At 42.7% G+C, this 17,029-nt stretch overlaps 1 protein-coding gene across 1 annotated transcript in view; it reads right to left on the reverse strand.

Moving 5' to 3' along the window:
* LIMCH1 (LIM and calponin homology domains 1) overlaps positions 1-17,029 on the reverse strand; it is a 173,235-nt gene that overhangs the window by 16,947 nt on the left and 139,259 nt on the right. Inside the window, exons 20-26 of the mRNA XM_050973641.1 lie at positions 16,764-16,985; positions 7,317-7,410; positions 4,675-4,841; positions 3,898-4,003; positions 2,341-2,415; positions 1,642-1,670; positions 553-636 (exon numbers count right to left, since the gene is read on the reverse strand). Coding sequence (XP_050829598.1) covers positions 553-636; positions 1,642-1,670; positions 2,341-2,415; positions 3,898-4,003; positions 4,675-4,841; positions 7,317-7,410; positions 16,764-16,985 — 777 coding nt within the window. The remainder of the gene's footprint in view (positions 1-552; positions 637-1,641; positions 1,671-2,340; positions 2,416-3,897; positions 4,004-4,674; positions 4,842-7,316; positions 7,411-16,763; positions 16,986-17,029) is intronic.

Below are 17,029 nucleotides of genomic sequence, written 5' to 3' on the forward strand. Positions count from 1 at the left end.
CTATACCACTTGGCAAAACTAATGGTTGTCTTGAAGATATTTCCCTGTCTTACAAAACCCCCTCAAACCCAAGTCCTTTCATGTCCAAATTTAGCTTGGTATTTTCCAAGAAGAACCTGTGAACAAAGCAGAATCCTATGAAAAGTTATTAAGACCATAATTTTAAAGAAGAGTTAAAGAAGAAGCATCAGGGTTAGCAAATTGTAAGTCTTGACAAAGAAGCTCCAAGTAATTAAGAGTTTTGCAGTCTGTGTTCAGCATAACTTAAATATAATTGAGGACCAACACATTCAGTTTAACTGTGCACTGGATTGCAGGACCAAGTCCTTTTGGTCTTTCCATGAAGTGGGTAAGGGAGATATGAGAGTGCCTAAGCCACACAGAATGTGTCTGTGTGTGTGTGTGTGTGTGTGTGTGTGTGCTCATTTATCACTCAACTGCCACAGAATTTGCTCAAGCATCCACAGAGGATGTGGAAAACATGACCCAAAATACTCAGCTTTTGTCCAAAGGCTGAACCACACAGTGGAAGACACACAGTTTCTTCCCTACCTGAAGCAAGCGTTCTTGCTCATGCTGCCACCTTTCCTGGCGCTTGCGCTCTTCTTCTGGATCCCAGGACCAAAAATTGAAACGCTTACGTGAAGGAAAACCAAGCTATTAGACTGTGACACTACACTTCACATGGCTACCAGAGAAAACTGCACTGGGCCTGATTAAACCCTGCCAATCCTGTGACAATGGGAAACTGGGAGCTAGATAAGGGTTCTCTCAGGTAGCAGACAATATTCTTAGCTTCACTGACACTTGGATTGCCCATTCGTAGCCACATGATAAAAGAATTATTTGGTTTGCAAAGAAAGTCTTGGGAAACTTCAACTGAAGGGAGGGGGGAAGGTCCTAAAGAAATCTCTAAGCATCACTGAACAGAGTCACCTCCAGGGACTCAAATTTAAAGACCATATATATTTTACTTCTCTATAATCTTCTTTACAACATGAAAAGCAATTTTAGGTTGCAAAAAATATTTTCTCATTTTATATCTGCCAGCACAATAGCCTATAGCCTTGCTTTGAATTTTTATTCATAATTAAATAAATCCTCAGGCTTCACTAATGATCCTATCACGTAATATGCTTAAAATCTTTATAATCAAGGGCAACTTCAGATACTTCCTGTCATATCCCTTTCCACTACAAGTAGTATTTGAATTTCATAGGAAGAGATTATGTCTATTTCTATATGACAAACAGAATGTGAAATCCTGTGTACTTCAGAGTAGCATTTTTGGTGTGTTGTTTTTTATTTATTTCATTGAGGAAACAGTAGAATTGTGAAGTAGTTTCATTTTTATGCATTTAAAATACAATGGATAATTTAAAATTACATATTATTTAGAGAATGTGAAGCTTTAGTGGCTCCAGCAACCAAATACTGTACAGCTAGCTCCAGATAAGAGGAGAAAGCATGAATTCCAGATTCAGACAATGCCTTGATTTGGGTTGTACTTTTCTTCTTACACGTCCGTGAGAAAAAGTTCTTATTCTGGTTTAGGGATGTTACAAGAGAGTATGCATAAAAAATTAATTTCTGCTAAACACAAATCACTAAAGGAAATGATAATACAAAAAAGGTACTCACATTTGATTTATCACCAGTATCAGAATCAGCTATTAAAAACAAACAGAACAAAGAAAGATTAAATTTAAAAATTTCCTCAGCCTGTAAATAGATCTACATTATAGCTGTATGTTAGTTTCCTATTTACTCCCACAACCAAATGCAAGGACTAATTGCAAGCAAATAAATCAGAAAACCAAATTATACCCATCACCAACAAAACTACTTTTTATCTGGATTTAAAGGAGCAGGATAATAACTAATATCAGGTTCTACTCTACCACTAGCTAATGCCATCTACTTCTGGCCACAGATGTTAGCAGTGTTCAGACACTGAGTCTTACCTACCTTGATCTACTTTTCCCTTCGTGATTCAGTGCAAGGAAGGAAAAAGTACAGCAATGCTAAAAGGATGGGACTACACTACTCAAGAGCCACAGTTACGAAGAGAACCATTGCCATTTTCTATCCAAATGTCTTTGAAAATTAGAGTGATTAAAAGAAATTAAGACAAAGGTGTTTGTAGGCAAGGGATTTCTTTTGGGTGCCTGAAACCAGAGCATCTCAACAATGGGCAACCCAACAGCTCTCTGTCAACTGTGCAGCAGGGATAGATATTTTCTACAAAAGCAAGAGGTGGAACAAGTGACGATCAGCTTTCAGCCCAGCCCCGTGTCTGAAGACAGCTGCGGCTGGAGCTGTTCCCAGCGCCGCATTTACCTGACTGCGAGAAAAACTGCGAGCGCCGCCAGTGGTTGCGGACCCTAAGCGGAACCAGGGCCCCGCGGGGCGGCTCTGCAGGCAGGGCACGGAGACAAAACAGAAACAGCGCGGTGAAAAGTGATGGCACACTCAGACCTGAGCCACCTTGGCCACGAGAGGGCTTTGTCTACAGCCGCTTTGGTGCACGGCAGCTAATATGGACCTGAAGATCACACAGACAGTGTGTATTTAAATACTACTTTTGCAGCATGGCACCTGAACGGACGTGAGAGCTCCAGCACGCTGATGCAAGGGCAGCCACTCTTTTGAGCCTTTGCAAGGAGCTCTCTTTCATTCCTATTACAGATACAGGTTTTAATGCCTTTTGTGAGCCTTTCCGTGCTCTATGTGCTGTGAACGCTAGAGTGCAGCCAAGTGTTTCAGCACCAGTCAGAAAACTGACAAGGCAAGAGACCTACAACCTTTTACTCGCTATTTGGTTTGATTTGCTTAACACAAAATGATATTGCTCTCAAAGTCTGCTTGGGTAGCACCCACCCACTAAAAACGTGTGAGAATTCCATTCCTTTTCAGATAATCATAGAGTGGTTTGGGTTGGAATGAACCTTGAAGATCATCTAGTTTCAAATCCCCCTGCCATGGGCTGGGACAGTTTCCACAGGATCAGATTGCTCAAAGCTTCATCCAGACTAGCTTTGAAGGCTTCCAGGGATGGGGCATCTACAACTTCTCTGTGCAACTCATTGTAAAGAATTTCTTCCTAATATCTAATGTAAATCTAACCTCTTTCAGTTTAAAGTTTTTATTCCTTGTGAATATCACTACCTGGCTTTGCAAAAAGTCCCTCTTCAGTTTTTTCAAAGTGGATCACCTTCAGTAGTTTTAACCTTGAAAACATTAAGCTAATCAGTATATTACCTATAGATTAACAACCTAGGAAGTTCTTATGGGGAAAAAAACCTCAGCTGATTTTTCTCTTTTTCTTCCACAATACCTACATATATGCATATTTAAAATAAATATAACATGAAACTACTAAACATTATCAGTCCTAAGCAAAACTTTGTCATGAAGGCAAGGAAAAAAGGTTCTGCACTGCAAGAACTTGTGTTGGGCAGTGGTCAAATTCAAGGATGTGGTCAGATATGTGTATGGTTCATCTATGAAGAGGAGCTCCACAAAAGCAGCTGAGTGCAGAACTTATCTCCAGAAAATTATATTATGATATAAAGCCAGTTGGTAAGTAATTTTCATCTGTGAGCAGCAGTATGTAATACTCATTGGCATAATACAGCCTTTACTGCTAGGCCAGGTAAATGCAAGATAGAGATCTCCCTCTGCTGCGTCAAATTTCTGCTGTTGTGTTTAAGGGGAATAGCCAGAAGAATCTTTTTCATCACAGAAGCCACACTACCAATATAAGTCAATGAAACTAGAAAATTACTGGTTTAGCTCCAAAATCCTTCAAGTCCTGGATTAGGCACCTCTCCCTGAACACCACATGCCCATACGCAGCTGCTGTCTGGCTGAATGTTCCAAATGCTTTTTGCTCACCTTGTGGACCAGAGTTATGCAGAGTAACTTGGCTGGTTTCAGGGAGTTTCTTTAAAAATGGCAGCACTACACTCCCCTTTTCTTCCAGGGCTTTTGCTTTAATCTCCTGTTCAGACATTTGGGAGCAGAAAACAGCATTAAAAAAGCAACAGGTCCAATCAAAGGTCAGCTTAAACACTTTCTATTTATTCTCTGAAGCAACATTATCAAAGATGGAGCCTCTATCTCCAGAATGACAACAGGGAGTTGCAGTATTGAAGTCCTGTAAGTAACTGGTAGCTGTTTCCTGTTGACATTCCCACTGCCCTGCACAGCAAAGTCAGTCCTCTAACCCCACCTGACTAACCAACATGTCACTTACCTGAAAGAGCAGCATGGTCACAGCTGTTTGTTACCTCGGCCACCACTGGCACCTGTTCAGCACTTCAAGAGGACTAAGAGGATAAATTCCACTGTCTGCACCACCTGGATACTCTGCCCTCCCAACAGGTGGTGGGACTGGGGTTGGTAGGTTAAGTTCTCATTTCTAGTCTCATCAGTTAACAGGTTCAAACACTACAAGCATGCACTGTAGAGTTCCTTTTGAGGGGGAACTCTCTGATGACCACATGATTTGGCAGCTGAAACCATCCTTCAGGGTCATGTTTTGAATGATCTCCTGAAGTGACATTTTATGGAGAAAAATACCAATTTGCACACGAAGCATTTCTGTGTAAGATATTTCTTTTTCTATTTTCTTTTTTTTTTCCACTCCCTCTTTTTCTTGCCTGTACATACCTCCTGTGTAGGAGGGAGCTCCGCTTCCTTCTGCTGCTCTGTTTCAGTTTTCTTCACATCTTTCTTGCTTGAAGCAGTTTCCTCTGAAGGGACAGGACTGGGAAGAAATTCTAATCTCTTCACAACAGGGCTGGAGCAAGCTGCAGTTGACTTGAATTGCTTTTGATCTAAATGCAATCCACACATATAAGAGATAATGCTGCAAGGTTAAGATCCTTTTTCAAATAAAACGTGCCTATTTCTTACAATCCCATTTCATACTGATGTACTGTGAGCCCATTTACTGGATGTTTTGAAAAAATAAACTTTTTTCTTCAATACAGGAAAAATTCATCTCTCAGAGAAGACAAGACTGAAAGAACGAAATTCACCTATCCAAATTTATGCCCTTACACTTGACTTGGGCATCATGGGACTCCCTTCGTGGTCAACAAAAACAGAAAGGAGTCCTTGGGAAACAGTCCCACCAACTTTTATTTCAGGCACTCCTCTGGCTGAGATGAGCTGTAACCTATCATGGGCCTACTGAGGTAAGATATCTTTACTGAAGTTATGTGATGAATCCTACCCTAAGATGTTGCAGAGATAAGTAGCTATATGACATGGTGTCACTATCAGCACTGGAGGATATTTCAGCTTGCCTATTTTCACTAAACCTACCACTTCCACTGGCAATTAGTTAAGCATCAGACAACAAACAAACTGCTAACAGGCAGCCTTGGACTGAAAAAACCTAGTTGTCATCTAATTCTTAAAGAAACCCAGCAAGCTGATGCTGGTTTCTGGGAGAAGAGCCTAGAAGCACACAGGTCTACAGCTGTGACAGGTGAACTGCTGATAGCTGATACCTCCACTGGAAGCAGAGCAGTCACCAGCATCTCAGGCACTGAATAAACACCCAGACATCTCTCCAGCCTCCTCAAGGAGAAACTTCAGATCCTGTCCCCTTTCCAACCACAGCAGCATTGGCAGCTTCTGAATATAGCTCTTTGAGAGGCTGGGAGAGTAAGCTAAGAAAGAGATGCAGCTCACAACTCCACTAGGAATGTGGACACAAGCAGAGACAAGAGCTGCTGCTCTGCTGCACAAGCAGAGACAAGGCAGATGCACCCTCCTCTGGAGCCATTCCCCCACCATTAGAGGCATAGGGGACACAGCATGGAAGTGCTTGGCTGGTTCTGAACAGCAGAGGAGGTTGTTTACAAGAAGTTCACACAATTTGGACCCCATCCATCCCTCTAAAGCAGACATAATGAAAACTCCAGGTTACTTTATCATTTCAATTTTTGCAATGCTATGTCAGTTTTCTTTGCCAGATAATATTAAAATTTGTTGTCAGTACTTAAGGTTTAGCATTTCTGACAGCTGGGGAGCTGAAGCCAAGATGGCTTTGTGATTTGTAGACAGCACCAGCTCATCACTGTTGACTTTTGAGAGGAGAATTTGGTCATTTCATTACAAGATTGTGCCTTCTACATTACTTGCCAGATGCAATTCAAAATTGTTAAATTATGTACTTGGGCATCGAGGAGCCAAAGTAATTAAGGCAGCTAATGAGCCCTTGCTAACAGCCCATGTGCTTCTAATCTTTGGGGAATGGTACCTCACTGCTGTTTGAGGGCAAAGCTCAATTGTTTAAGTCACATTTATCCCCAACAAATAGTAGCACTATTTTTACAGACCAAGTACAGCCAGAGATCTCATTTAAACACCTACTTGACATAGTACTTTTTACTTACCCATATCAAGCTACTCTTTAGTAGACACATTTTAAAAAATAACCAACCAAAAAATACCGTGAACTTAGTATGAGAGTATACAGCAAATAAAGTGCCTACTCAATGTTTCAGAAACACTCTTTTGAGGAAAACAGCTTAAAATTCTACCAGCAAATTCCTTTCCTCAGATTAGGAATCATGCATAAAGGCTTTAAGGCAGAAAATTAGAAGTCTGCACAATACTGTCCATTTAAGGCCCCTATGGGGACTGAAGTGCCCCTTCTTACTCCTTCTCCCCACTCTTTAACGTCATGGCAGAAAAAAATGTGTCAGACAGAAACTATTATTGACTGGCAGCTTCTGCCCTTGTTGCTTTCTGGTTACAGCACGCTGTGGCACTGGCTTTTCAGGGGCACAGATGCCCAAGTGGACAACTCAGGTCTGTCATTTCAACCACAGAATGACAGAACAGCCCGGGCTGGAAAGGACCTCAATAGACCATCTAGTCCCAGCTTTTGTGGGAAAGGGAGCCTAGAGGAGATTCTTTAGCACTCTGTCCAGCTGCACCTCCTGCCACAGGGGCTCTAACACATCCCTTGGGAGGCTGCTACAGTGAATGACTGTTCTGACAGCATAAAATTTCATTTTGTGTCAAGACTACTGACATTTTGCAGCATTTTCTAATGAGCCCTGTTGGTGCTGCTGGTGATGCTCCTTGCAGACTCCTGCCACAGGGTGGGCTTCAACACGGGCCCATAAGTGAGGAAGGGCAAGGGCAGGGGTGAGGGCAGCAGCACACCCACCTGGGGATGGGCAGGGCAGGGTGAGGGCAGCAGCACACCCAGCTGAGGATGGGCAGGGTGAGGGCAGCAGCACACCCAGCTGGGGATGGGCAGGGCAGGGTGAGGGCAGCAGCACACCCACCTGGGGATGGGCACTCCGGGGAGGCAGGTGTCACACTGCTGGGGCTGGGCTCGGCTTGCAGGCTGTCAGCTCCATCCAGTTCCACTGGGGAGGCCTGGAGAGAGGAACAGAGCATGGAGTGAGTACAGTGGAAATAAAAGTATGTGCTAGTTCCTCAAGGCAGTGCTTGCTGCTCCTTTGTAGTGTGTTTGAACCACATCAGTGTGGAGCTCAGCAGGGTGTTGGGGAGAATGTTTCAGAGCAATATGGGCCCATTCTGGTATTGAATGGCTGTGCTTTAATCTCCTTTTCAAATCCCCCATCATCAGCCATTAATGTGGTTGGTTTGGAATAGCTCCTACAAGCTTTTAGAAGTGTAGGATATCTTGGATTGTGTTAGCTGGAGATAAGCACACATTTCACCCCTAGCTTCCCCTTCCAGAATAACACACAAATGTATGCATTAGTGAACAGATAGCACATACTGGGGTTTGGAGAGTGGCAAAGTAATGAAATACTTCCTTTATTTCACGGTTGTCTAAACAATCTCTTATCTGAAGGGAAAAGGCAGAGTTTGTATTAAAGGTAATGAAATACTTGAAACACTATTAAGAGAGGACTGAAAAAATATGGTGAGACCATATCAAGGCAATAATTCAAATGCCTTTGAAAAGCAAGCTTCCTGACCTGGACAGGGCTGTTGCAGAGTTAAAACTACACTGTCAAAACAAGGGTAACACTTCAGCTGATCTATTCAGCAGCTTCCACCACATGTCTGCTTTTCCAGACGGCAAGTCAAAAAAAATCTGCAGCAAAGCTGTCAGCCATTGCCCATAGCTTGTGCTTCTAATGCATCCAAGATCTAGAAAATGGCACATTCAGTGGAGAAAAGTAAAAAATGCAGACTAATTTTTGTAATAAAGAGTAACATATTTCAGAAATAGACTATTGTAGAGTCTCTTTCCTGTCCTCCTCCCACTCCTCCATCTTCTTAAGAGCTGCAAAGGAGGAAATCTGATCAAGTTTCCTCTTTTCTGTGGGCAGGAATCAACCCTCACCTTATGTATGGATCCTGTTTCCTATCCCTGCAGGCCCACATGAGCCTAGGGCCCCTTACTGAACATGCCCCAGGAAAAACAGGGCTCTCACAGCTCCATAACTGGAGACATCTGCTGGCAATGCCAACAGGATGTCAACACCTGTGGACACACCACAAAGCTCCAGGGAACTTCACTGCTGGCAAAGCTTGTGAATCCCTGCCTTGTCTCCTCTTTGGAAGGAGACACGCTCTCGAGAAGGGCAGGAACGTGTCTAGGAAGATGCCCTGCAAGAAAAAGGTGCACACTGGTGTGGGGCCATGGCCAGGGCTGTGACCCAGGCAAGCCCAGCAGGCAGCCAGCAGTGCTGGGAAGAAGAGAAGGGTCCTGCAGCTGCCAAGGGCCGTGCTGCCACCTCTCAGCAGGACAGGCGCCAGATCACAGCCCCGCGCCTCTCGAGGCGGCAGCGCCTGCTGGGGCTGGCTGCCTGCCATCCTCAGCACTGCCACCACTTGCCAGGGCACCCTCACCTCTGCCACCCTCGCCTCTGCCCCAGGCAAGGCATGGAGACACATCTCCCACCTGCCTAAAAGCGGCTCTTGAACTGGATGAGGCAGAAACAGAGTTTCCAAAAAGGTAACATGGAAAGCTTCAGGACTTACTCTCTACCACGTTCACCCGTGAAGAGTGAGTTTCCTCACTCTCCCTCACAGCCCTCTCCCTCCATGTCTCACACACTCCAGGAGGGATGGTCACTGGAAATGAGGCACAGGCTAAAACACAGCTCCAGAGAAATGCTCCCAAGACTGCAAGTCCTGTGGCCCAGAGGTTTATCACTTGCCACTTGGCTGCTCTTTTCTTTCATAGAACCCACCTCTCTATCCCCCAGTTCATCTAGATGCCAGCCTGGTGTGCCACTGAGAGTTTTCATTGCAAAAGCCCCAGCAGAATTCTACTGCAACTAAAGAAAATTTCCCCTTCAGCCTCAGTTCTGGCTCCTGATGCAACAGCGGCCAGGGGAGAAGCTACAGGAAATCCTTGCCAACCTTGCTTAAAGCAGAAATAATTTCTGCATGAGGACAGGCTAGCCGCATAGGTTGTGCCATCTCTGGACTCAGAAGTTTTCAAGATTTGAATGATCAAGCCCTTAGCAACCTGTTCTGATCTCATATCTGTTTGAGCAGCAGACTCAGCTAGAGACCTACGACCTGAATTATTCTATGTCATTCTACAACCTACAAAAATCTGCTAAACCTAAACAAATGGCTATTATTGAGAGCTCAGAATTTGCCCTAAACAAGGTAGGTTTCACATGGAAAAGAAAGAGGCTCCACACTCACTGGTCCAAACCATAAGCCTCCCAAAGAAATTGTTGTAGATTTCAATTATGGGTACTTAGATTGATAATATTTTTGGTAAAACAATGGAATTCACCCTTCACTCTCAAAAAGGAACTGTCCAGATTGAAAAAAATAAAACAAATAAATACATTAAACTTTAATTTCAACTGCAGAGGCTTTAAAGCTATAAACTGTCATATTCCCAGAGCCAATACAAAAAGTGTTAAACTATTATACCCAAGAAAGTCAATTGCTGATGTCAGCTGCTGCTGGAGAAAGAGCAGAGCCACAATGGCCTCTCAGAGGGGCTAAAATTCACTGTTGCTCAGTGAATGCTGCAGTGATGCATGATGCACAGACACGATGCACAGACACAATGCACTCGCATCCCCTCTGGCTCTGGAGTTACCTCAGGAACCCAAGCCTGGTGCTGGTGCTGCTGTGCAGCTGTCCTGCACAAGCACAATAACTACACCCACCAAATCCAGGAGGCTGAACCAGGTACAGACATAAATGCTATTTATAGAAAAAAGAGCTATTACTTGCTGCAGGAAAACTGACTTGCCAATGGCATGCTGCAGAAGTTCTGTTCCTGCTCACGAGACTTGACTCTTTCTACTCCCTCTGCTGAGCAATTAAATAGTGGTGACATACAGCTAAAAATATAAAACTGATTAATAACTAATTTATAAAAAAATTAAGTCAACTTCACTGGGGAACTCTCTTATTTCCACTAAATTTAATTCTATTTATAACACCAAATTAATGTAGTATTATCCAGTATTTTATCCACAGCTATATGATACACTTAAGAATAATTCTTGTGCTGATACAATCGATAAAATATCTTTCTACCACAGACTGTCATGCTTCACATTTCAGAAATATTTGTAATCAAATGATGATGCTATCACTAAACATAAAAAATAAGTGTACAAACATTTCATTACACCTAGGAGGACTGTATTTTGGCTGCAAGAATCAGTAACCTAGAGAGTGCCTTTCTGAGGTGCTTCAGTTTTGTCTGGAGCTCTCATGCCTTGGGATGAAGGACTGATGTAGGATCTCAGCACCCTTCTGTCATTTGTGTTTGTGCGGGCAGAGGTCTCTTTCTGCAGGGCAACAGAGGCATTCCAAACACCGGCTCTGCTGAGGTGCCTGTGAGGGAAGGTCACACAACAGCACCACAGGCAAAGAAGCCTCCCAGAGGAGTATGGAAAACCTCAGTGCATGGGGGCTGTGATCGTCTCTGCCCACACATCAGCCTGGTGTCGAGACTGTCCCATTAAAACTTCTACATACTGAAGAATGCTGTCTGCTTGGATGGGTGTTTTTATGACCCCATGCATCTGGGTGCCCAGGGGTTAAAGTCAGCTTCCCCATTTCTGACTTAGTCTTAATTCATGATGGAAAGTTAAATACTGTGATGGCACTTGTGGTTATGAGCACATCAGTACAGAGGACAAAGCAACACCTGTGTTCTGCTAAACAAAGTAACCACTTAACAAGGACACAAGCACAAGCATATAGTGTTACCAAACACCTATTAGGCATGAAAGTTAATTAGTTCAGCTTGTGAGAGACAGATTTTAATCACATAAACTAGGGTATCGCTCCAAGTATTTCTTTGATTAAGCTTATACTAGCCAGATATGGCCATATTGGCTACTGCTGTGGCAGAATTTTACACTCTTAATAAAACTCTAAAAATACAATAACCAGAAATACCTAGCACACAAAGTATCAAAACTTCCACAAGAATACAAACTCCAAAGGAAGTTACAGTAGAACTTTATTAATCCTTCTTGTAAATTATATCAAAACATAGCTCGGTTAACACTGCTTGCACACAAAATCATGTGAAATATTGTTGTTGTATTTTATATGAAAGCATGACAAAACAAGCTGTCTCAGTGAGAATGCAGAGATAGCAGAAAGAATCAGGTTAAAACTGCAATTTAAATTCTGTAAAACCATTCAGGAATGAAATTGGTTGCAACATTAATAGCCACATGTAGAAATTGTCTGACAAATCACAAAACTTCTGTGATTCAAATTCTACACATATCGCTGACTTAAAAATTTTCATACAAAGATTTCCTCATCAAAATTAATGTTGGCAGCTGATGTGAGTGGCAATGATGGCACAACCTTGGGCTGCCACAGCTTAGTTTCTTGCATGCTATGCCAGATATTGTACTACAGCCAAAACACTGCTTCAACAGGTAAAGTCATCTGCCAGCTGTATAATGCTGTATTCAGGCCAGCTATTTACAACAAAAGATCAGGGTAATCAGTAACTGACAGAGAAGTCTTGAAAATGTTGCAGGAAAGCATGAAGTATTCCTGATAGTTGTTAGAGTTATTACTGCTCGATTGCAGTGTAAAATTAGCTTCTTTCACTGACAGACAATGAAAAGCACATGGCTGTCTGAAGGACAGGAGACAGGCATGTTATGCTCATAACCAAATGCTGAGCAGAATTCCCTTCTAGCTGCTTTGGAGCTTTGCTGCTCACACTTCTCATCCCACACCTTTCTCCCTTCAGGTAGTCCAGCCCTCCATGCATCTTTTCATGTGTGGTTCAAGGCAAAGCTGTCAATCTGGAACAGACAGGCTTACTCCACGAGAGTATCTCATAATGAATCCAGGAACAAAGACTTGTCTTACTGGATGTGTACAAACCAGGATTTCAGCCCTGCTCTCCTGTAGCTTGGCCAACAATCCTCAACCACAAGAAAGCTTATACTTTAATCTCAGTTCAATCAGTGAATTTTTCAACATGAAGGAAAGTGTTACTTGGATATAGCAAACAAGTGCATTTTGTGCCAAGCGTGCAGTGAGTAGAAATGGACAAGTTTAAGCTAGCTAGAGAAAAATTAAAAGAAAGCTCTCTCTCCAGAACCACCACCACCACTTCACCCTGATCTTTTTTAGGTTGTGGCCTATATTTATTTTTTTTTTGATTGATCAGAGCAAAGTTATAGTTAGAGCTATAGGAAGCCAAAAATTTCTATGTTGTTGCATAAAGATTGGTTAAAATAAAGTGATGTTACTTACTTACTGACAAATTAATTCCCCTACACTAAAATCTGCACAAACACTGTTCTAAAACAAAATATTTACTTTGCCCACGTTTGATTCAAAGAGCTAGCAGATACAACTTCTCAGCACTCGTAGTGTCCACCACTATTCTGCAGAATGGGAAGAAAACACAGCCTTAATGGCTGACAGGTAGGACCAGGATGAGGAGATGATTTTTACATTATTGCTGGTATTGCCACTGATTGATCAGTCTTTGGGCTTGTGCCCCAGTTTTTCCAACTGCATTGAAAGGTATAGGTATGCCTTACCTACCACCCCTCTTAGCACCACATTGCTCTACAAACACCAGTGGGATATTTTCCTCCTGTTTGTAGGTCAAGTTTATCCTTTTTAGCCTTTAATCAGAGGCAAAATTTCATAAGCTACTTTAAGCAAAGGTAAATCACTTATACACTACCTATACTCTACCTAATACTCTACCTATACTCTAGAGATGTAAGTATATTTTTTGATAATATTTTTCTTTACTGTCCTGCCCACCTGCTGCAGGTTTTTGCATCTCATTTCATAGTAGATTCAGGCAGGATGTACACGTTTCCCAGTCAGTCTCTGGTTGCCGAACATTATTTGATTCACATATAGATGAGGTCCTTTTCTTCTCAAAAAGACAACTGACACTGAGGTCTCACCCACAGGAAATAATCTCTGCATTTCCCTAGCTCCCCAAAAGCCTCAATAGTGTTAGTGTTTTAAGTGGTGCAACTTAAATAAACTTCAGGCCAAAAGCACTGTTGGAGTACAGTTGCCCAGCATCTTCCCCTGTTGCAGACAATGCCTGAGGGCAGCCAGACAGATGCAAACTGGGACTACAGAAGGGACTTCAAAGGGGAGCCTGCCAGGCTGAGAGAAGACAGAACTAGTCCATTTGACAAATGAACTGAAACAGCAGGGGAGCAGGAGGAGGAGGAAGGGGCATGTAAAGAACAGGAAGAGAATCAGAAGGGGAGGACAGGAGTGCCATAGGTAAGGTGTATATAAAGAAATATATATTTCACAAAAGAGACTTGGAGTAGAAAATGAATTAATAAATCACAAAACCAACCCAAATCTACAAGCAACTAGAGGGGGAAAAAACAAACCTCTGACTCATTATTTCTTAACAGAACTATTGCCTGTGAATCTTATTCAAAGCCTGGGAAGGACACAGCTAACAAGAACTGAATCAATAAAATACACAAATTAACACAGGAAAAGCAAGTTTAGAAATGGCTTTGAAAATATGCTTAATTTGTAGAAGTTTTCTCAAGGCAAAAGAGCTTCAGTAATTTCTTTCTAGAGCTCTAGACAGCTCTTCTTCATCTCAGCTGCTTTTCTACACCTGTTTCTCCTCCTCTTCTGGAATGTCAGAAGGGTTAAGCATCAGAGAAGAACTACAGCCCTGTTTTCTCCTTGTGGGAGGTGACAGTGGAGGCTTTCAGAAGGCTTCCTTACTTCTAAGAATGTGTAACTTGGAAGTCCCCTCCCTGGAGCAAACATCAAACTTCTCTTTCCCTTCTGGAATGCTGACAGTGACAGCTTGATGCAGTATCCTACTGATCAAGAGGTCTCATTTTAAGGGGAGTGGAACAAGAAGGAACAGAAGGATCTTGTCTTTCCTAATCTGGATTCCCAACCTTCCTAGGAGGGGTGATACCCTTCAGAGAGCAGTTTAGCCTTTCTGAGTCTGCAGATGAGGCTGACATGGCTGTGTCAGTTGTCCAAAGTGTGAAGTAAAACAAGCACAGGGAGAAGGCTGAGTGAAGTGAGTCCAGCGCAGGTGCCAGGGTGTTGCAGATAAGGCCCCAGACCAATCACATCCATATCAAGGAGTCTACAGCAGTGCTTGTCTGTGTCCCAAGACCCACAGGGGAGAAGCCAAACATCAGTACCATGTCCCTCTCTGTAACCTTGTATCTAAGCCCTTGCCATCAACAAACCAAGGCTCTCCTGTATTCTTAATAGCTAAGTTACTGCCCATGCCTTAGTCTGAGGCATGGAGACCTGTAAAATTAAAAAGAAGCATCTGGGTAAAGAGAAGTGAGCATCCAGAAGAAACAAAAGCTGAAATCTTATTTTAGGCTGGCAAATTTCCTTCCAGCCACAGGCAGATCTCCTCGTCACCTCTCTCATCACATTCAGTGCATTACACCTGCCTTCCCATGGAAGACCCGCCTCAAAGCAGTCTGCTCTCCTTCCTCTGTCCTTGACATGCCTAATACACATACCTTTGCTTGAAGCTGAAGTGCCAGGAGTAATTACAATGATTTGCACTACTCAGTCACATTGCTGATGGAATTGTTAGGCTATTGATATAAAATCTGTAGTTAGAGCCTGGACACTGTCACTAGCACCATTTTGGTGCATGCTCATTCTCTCTTGTAGGCTTCATCATTAAGTGCATTCAAGCAGACAAACCAGGAGCTATGCTGTAAATGTCAAGAGTCACAAGGAATCTGAGCAGCCAAACTCTTCTGCCTCCTTTGCCAGTATCACCACAAGAGCTAAGAACTGGAAGGAGAAACCAGAGACAGAAAAATTTGCATTCACTGGCCATATCATCCTCAGAGCTGTAGAAAGGGGATGATGATAGGACAGCAAACAGATACAGCACACTCAAGAACTAACAGTGACTTCTGCTGCTGAGTTTCCTCATAACTCTAACTAGGCCTGAAAATCCTTAAAAAGGAGACCTTAATATTTTCACTTCACTACTTTTCAGATTGTCATTGAGCTTCCAATCTCCAGCAAGCCGAGGTTCTTCTCTATTCTCCAAACACTCCCATTACCTGCTCTTCTGTATCAGATGCAATGCTTAGCTGGCTTTTCCCTCACAGCCAAGTAGCCTCAGTCCTGCCCTCCCAGCAAATCATTCACTTTTGACTCAATACCAGCTCCCTCTGACAGAATCAAATCTATGCTCACAGCACACTCCAGGTCCCATGAAAGCTGCAGGCTCCATGATTTGGTTGTCCATAGCTAGAGACTGGCCTTAAGCAGCGGAGTAACACAAACCCTTTCTCATGAATGAGCCATCAGGCCCCAGGACAGATCTCTGCCTGCTCCCTGTCATCCATCTGGCCAATGTTTGGATGAAATCTGAGATGAAAGAAAAAATTATCATATTCCAACTCTCACCACATCTCCAATTCTCTTTGCTGTTACACAGGAAAAAATGGTGAGAATTCCCTCTGCTGTCACTTGCTTGCAGCCCTTTTACACGCTCTCTTTGCAATCCTCTCCTTATTTCTTGTTTTGTTTTTACTATCTACTTTCATTACAGTTTTGTAGCATCTAGATGCCTGCTGTGATATGCTCTAGTTTTACTCCTGCCTTTTTCTCTGGGGAAGAGGGGGAGAGAAAGATGAAAAGGTAAAATTAATTTGTTTCTCTGATAAGGCAGTTTAGAAGCATGTTGGCCCCTCTGAGCATTTCAATAGCTTATCCCCTTTTCTAATGGTTCTGAGAGAGGAATGAAAACCAAATGTTCAAAACTGCCAGCACATCCACATCCTCTTTTGAAAACTGAAAACTGAGACTAATTATAATGTCTCACACAGTCCAATTACGTTGCTGATCTAATCAGCTTACATCAGGAGAAGCGCTGAATAAACCTGCACAACGGCTGGGACACTGAACCAATTTCTCCCTGGCCCAGCACATTTAAAGCATGCTTATCAGCTGCATGGCATCTGGGGAAAAAAACCCAAAACAACAACAAAAATGAAAAAGACAAAAAAAAAAAAAAAAAAAAAAAAGTCCAAAATCCCTAGTGGCTGCAAAAAGTTTTTTTAATTTTACTCTCCTATTTCTCTACCCACATACAAAAGGAAGAAGCCTTTAATTTACAAAGGACTTGGGGTTTTGTTTATAGTTTTTCCTGGTCTGGGCACACCCTTTTGCAATAAGGCAAACAGAGGCACTTGGGTATCATTAGTTAGTGATTAAACACATCATGAGACAGAAAATTGGCACAGAAAGTAAGGCTGGTTTGTTCGTGTTGGTCTTACTGTTGGCTCTTTGTGCACACTCTGAGTGGCAGGCCTCTGTAAACTGAGCTCAACACTTGGGGGGTCCTTCTTCAACTCTACTGGGGGCTTGTCCCCTCTGGCTACTCCATCAAATTTCAGAGATCTGGTTGGTGAAGGAGTAAATATTACTGTTGTGCATTCTTTATCCTTTTCTTCCGTGCCGTTGACATTTTCTCCATTCATGCTGACTTTTCCATCTACCTGCAGAATACAGTTAAATAAATATGCTGAGACAAGTAGCATTC

Source organism: Serinus canaria, chromosome 4, assembly GCF_022539315.1.
Source record: "Serinus canaria isolate serCan28SL12 chromosome 4, serCan2020, whole genome shotgun sequence".
Classification (NCBI taxonomy): domain Eukaryota; kingdom Metazoa; phylum Chordata; class Aves; order Passeriformes; family Fringillidae; genus Serinus; species Serinus canaria.